Raw genomic sequence first — 5,280 nt, forward strand, 5'->3', positions numbered from 1 at the left:
CGCAAGTTTTCATAGGTGGACATACAAATGTAAATCAGGCTACATGCCAGATATATTCCCTCCTCTACCACCAGAGCACAAGACAGCTCTCTGTCATATGATTCCTGACTTTAATTAATGTTAACGTCATGTTATGGGTTATTCGTATCCTTTGTGTTTTGTTGTTTTGTTTCATTTTTGTTTCCATTGATAGGCCTAGCCTATATTTTCTTTTCTTTCTGTTTTTTGCTTGCTCATTTTACAGTTTGGGTCTTATTTTAAAAATGTTTTATGTGAAGCACTTTGTGACTTTGTCTGTAAAAAGTGCTATACCAAATACATTTATTATTATTCTTCTTCTTATTATTATTATTTTGTGCATTTTTCGTGTCCCAAATAATCGACAGGCCTACCGGGGAGGAGCACTTGAAAGTTGCAGGTAGACCAGAGACACAGACAGACAGAGAGCGCTCGTTTGTTGCCACTTGCTTGAGATCACACGCTCGTCGAGAGAGAGAGAGAGAGAGAGAGAGAGAGAGAGAGAGAGAGAGAGAGAGAGAGAGAGAGAGAAGAGAGAGAGAGAGAGAGAGAGAGAGAGAGAGAGAAAAAAAAAAAAAAAAAAAAAAAAAAAAAAAAAAAAAAAAAAAAAAAAAAAAAAAGAAAGAGAGAGAGAGAGAGAGAGAGAGAGAGAGAGAGAGAGAGAGAGAGAGAGAGAGAGAGAGCGAGAGAGAGAGCGAGAGCCACGGCCGAATTGAGCTTTATCTATCGCGGTGGGTCACTCAATAAGAGCCATTTAGAGCCAGAGGCGACCCGGAGCGCGCAGGAGCCGCAGTCAGAGGCAGACCATCAGTCAGAATCACAGAGTCCAGCAGCAGAGAGCACATTGCTCCACACACACACACACACACACACGAAAAAAACACACAGACACAGACACGGAAGAGAAGTGAGTGAAAGAAAGAGAGGCAGAGTGAGAGACGATCGGCGAGACGAACAGTTGAAGTTTTGCTGTGCGGGATAAGAAAGAAAAGGCTGAAAAGTGAGACCCCAAAAAGGCCGGGAAGTGTTGGTGAAGATGCCGCGGGTAGTCCCGGACCAGAGGAGCAAGTTTGAGAATGAGGAGTTTTTCCGCAAGTTGAGCAGGGAGTGTGAGGTGAGTCTGCTGGGTCCCTATACACTCTGGCTGACTGGGTCCATTCTAGTAGACGGCGGAAATAAAGTCAGAAGAAGAGGCTCGTTAGTAGCCCAGAGCATGCTGGCGGCTCGAAATTATTTTAAGCTTCATTTAATTGAATTACTCCTACTTCTGTGGTTGAAAAAAATCAAAAAGTTAAATAAAATCCCCCAAAGAATAATACAAAAAGTGAACAAGTGTGCAATAAGTTGTTTTAGGCTACTCGTGGGTATCTCTGGTCTTCTGAAAGTAGTTTTTACTTATAGCCTGCCCTGTTTGAATAGATGTTGGTATTTTTGGATGATGAGCGGAGACAAAGAATGACGCCTTTTGCTTTAAATCAAAATTCACGTGCCTTATCTTCAAATTACAGCCGCCATTCAATGTCATTGTTTTTTTGTTTGTTTTTTAAATTACCAAATCAAACCCCATGACGTATACTCAGAGTTATAATCCAAATGTGAGTATGTAGCCTATATGGTGTTTAGGTTTGTGTTTTCTTCCCATTGTAGATTAAATATACTGGGTTCAGGGACCGGCCCCATGAAGAGAGACAAGCTCGCTTCCAGAACGCCTGCAGGGACGGACGGTCAGAAATAGTGAGTACAAAACTAAATATTCCATATTTTTTTTGCCTTTTCCTTGAAAAGCATGATGTGAGTATAGTGCTATTTGCTTTAAAAAAAAACTATCTATCTATCTATCTATCTATCTATCTATCTATCTATCTATCTATCTATCTATCTATCTATCTATCTATCTATATATCTATCTATCTATCTATCTATCTATCTATTAGGGCTGGGCGATATGGAGAAAACCAAATATCACGATATTTTTGACCAAATACCTCAATATCGATGCCGCAACGATATTTTTTAAAATAATCATCTGTAATATGGATATAATGACTAAGTGGGTAAAGGCAAATAATAGAACAGTTACAAGAGTCTGGTAAGTTCAGAAAATGACATCACTTTACTGTAATGCAGCCTTTAAAACTAGGAAAAGACAACACTTATGCCATATTACTATATCCAAAATCTAAGACAACATCTAGTCTCATATCACGATATATACTATATATATATATATATATTTTATATCTATCTAATCTATCTATCTATCTATCTATCTATCTATCTATCTATCTATCTATCTATCTATCTATCTATCTATCTATTTTATCTGTCTGTCTGTCTGTCTGTCTGTAATATGTAGGCCTATTTTGATAAATGAAATAACATACTGGCCTGTAAATTCAGTTGCAGGCTCCTGAATGAAACCTAACAAACATATTAAGTAGCGAGCATTAATCTCAAGGCTGTCTCCATTTTAAAAGAAAGATAAACTGTTATTATGAGAACATTGAGATCAGTTGACTCTGTGCAGCAGTGCAGCGTAGATATATATGTGTGTGTGCGCGCGCGCGCGCTGATGTGTTGATGTTTCCCTGCAAAGGGAAGTAGACGTGCTATCAGACATGCAGACCCACCAGGCTTAACTTCTCTCACAGGCTCATGACTTCTTCCCTCTATATCCTGCAGCTGCAGTCATCATCGACCTCAGCTTTGTTTGGTAGAAGCACACATTAACGCATGTTATTATCACACGGGCACTTCATGGTTACGATACTGTTAGGGCTGTAATTTGGGGCCTTAAGTTCCTCACCTAAAGTTAATAGCACCTGTCATGTCTAATTTTGGTATATACAGTAAACATGTAGGCTAGTGAATGAGTAAACAGAAAGATAGAAACACATGCATGATGTCTAATAATGCAAGTCCGCACTGCTGTGACTACGACATATGAAAAAAGCTCCAAGCTTTGTTTGGAGCTGAAACATTTTCATCAATTGGCATCTGTTTTGATCATTGATGAATCACTAATGTCATTTTATTTCTGGCAAAAATGCTAAGCATTCTGTGCTTTCAGCTTTTTAATTGTGAGCATTTGCTGCTTTTTTGGGGTCTAATATGATAGTAAACTGAATATCTTTAGGACTGTTGGTCTATCAAAACAATCTGGTTTTAGGAGATTTTGACAGGACTGTTTTACTAGGTTATTAGGACCAAACAATTATTGAGGAAATAACCTGCCGATGAATCGATATTGAAAATAAAATTGAATTGTATAGCCCTATTTTTGTGTTTGACATCTGCAGTGTTTCTCCCCATTGTTACTGGTGAGCAGCCAGCAGATAGATAGTGTGTGGCATCAGAGTCTCCCTCCGTTTCCAAACCACACTTCTCTCTCGCTGTCTCTTCAAATGCATCTGATCAGAAGCAAATGGGCTGATGTGAGCCTTTTTGTCAAATTAAACGATTACCTTGTCGCAACACCTTAGTGTACATTTATGTCCATTACAAGTAAAAGTTTTGCATTCAAACTTTACTTATAACATAAAAGTATTAGTTCCGACTTTGCAGGCAAAATGGTCTCTGTCAGAATTGTATTATTGTATTGTATTTGTATAGATACAACTTGATTATTAATAATCATGCACGTTAGCAGCATCTTTATATTGTAGGTGGTTTACTTTGCTGTATGACAATGCATCATATTTGTCACCATGCATTGTTTTTATGACCATTATAGGTTTCACAATCTTAATCGTCAAAATAGCACTCCCCTATTCATAAAGGATATACATATCACAGGTCTAATCTTAATTCTTTACTGTCTTCCCTTCCTTTAAGTGCCACTGAACCAATATGACCCTTTTGTTTTCTTTCAAAATGACTGCGTGTAGCATTTGTGATGAGCAGTTTATGACTTTGAAGCAAGTCAGGACACATTCATGTTCTCATTATGTAATTACTGTATGCTTGCAGTGTGAAGTCTGTTTAAAACTGGTGAAGTTAGCTGGGAAGCCTTCAGGCTGCAGACACAAACACACACCAACGCAAACATAGGGCAACTTCTGCTGTCTTAGTCATCCTCGAGGTATTTTTCACAAACATGCTGTCATCATCGCGGGGTGGAGGGGGGGAGGTGGGGGTTCATCTAGTTTTACCATCTTTTTGTGTGACACGGTGCGTCTGTCTGTCTGTCCTCACTGTATTTATAATCCTCCTCTGTGAAAATTGATGGCCACGGTTTTAACGGTTGGACGGCAGCTGATTTATCTATCGGCCAGACGCCGCTAAAGACCTCCTGCTATTTTCATGGTCAGTGTGAACGACTTTCCGACACAACGAGACACAAACGTGCTGTCAAGGACCACTTTTTATAGATGAGACGGAGCGAAAACAAACAAACTGTAAAACCGTGGGCAATTTATTAGGACGATACTGGATTTATGGGATGTTTAAAGTGCCCCTCCGCTCAAAAAACGTGTTTTGTTTAATTGTCACTATCGCTTAGATATTTGATCTTCACTGTGCAGAATGATGTATGAGCAGAGTTTGACACTACAAGGCTGTTTTTCACATTCATCTGCTGAAGAGGGAACTCTGCGCTCAACTTCAACCGGAGTTTAAGACGCGTACGTTGTGACATCACAACTAGTTTGGAGCCGAGGTTCAATGTGCAATTTACACAGGTGTGATGTGGAAAGCCTCCAGTCAGTGCACGTACACTGAGAATGGACTTTTCAGTTCAATAGGATTTATTTTTTTTCAGTGAGGGAGGAGGAAGAAGTAGAGGTAATTGAATTTATTTGTGGGGGAAAAACATGTCGGACACAAATTATCATGGTGGAGTCTTTTATCCCCCAGTACTATCTGTTGTCAAAATGTTTTCAGTCTAAGTCCAGACTGACTCTAATAAAATGTCAAAAATCTAACTTCCACATCAAAAAGTTATTTTTTACATGTAATGTAAACAATTTGTACATTACATAAGTTTAGAACAAATTGTTATTTACAGCAGAAGCTGGTTAAGTAAACAAATAAAAGGCCTGTTAAAGTGGGCAAAAATAAAAGACAAAGTCTTTATAACTCCAGTATTAGGTCAATATTTCCAAGCTATCTAAATATTTTACTTTTCATGGTTTTGTCTTCAGAGTTTTATTCTTTTTTTAGGGTAGTAGGTTGGTTGAGTAAAATAGAATATACCTTTACTCTGCAAGTTAACAGATAATGAAAGAATGTCTAACATTTAAGGAATAAGAAGAGAAAAGAACA

The 5,280-nt window shown here is 38.4% G+C and overlaps 1 protein-coding gene across 4 annotated transcripts in view; it reads left to right on the top strand.

The window, feature by feature from the left end:
• The first annotated feature begins 684 nt into the window (after positions 1-684).
• Positions 685-5,280, top strand: part of cbfb (core-binding factor subunit beta) — a 44,859-nt gene continuing 40,263 nt past the window's right edge. For 2 of the 4 annotated variants that reach the window (XM_039808034.1, XM_039808035.1), the window contains exons 1-2: positions 685-1,132; positions 1,666-1,752. In XM_039808034.1, coding sequence (XP_039663968.1) covers positions 1,055-1,132; positions 1,666-1,752 — 165 coding nt within the window. In that variant the 5' untranslated portion in view covers positions 685-1,054. The remainder of the gene's footprint in view (positions 1,133-1,665; positions 1,753-5,280) is intronic. The other 2 variants (XM_039808037.1, XM_039808036.1) reach the window with 2 other exon arrangements.

This window comes from Perca fluviatilis, chromosome 8 (assembly GCF_010015445.1).
Source record: "Perca fluviatilis chromosome 8, GENO_Pfluv_1.0, whole genome shotgun sequence".
In the NCBI taxonomy this organism is placed as follows: domain Eukaryota; kingdom Metazoa; phylum Chordata; class Actinopteri; order Perciformes; family Percidae; genus Perca; species Perca fluviatilis.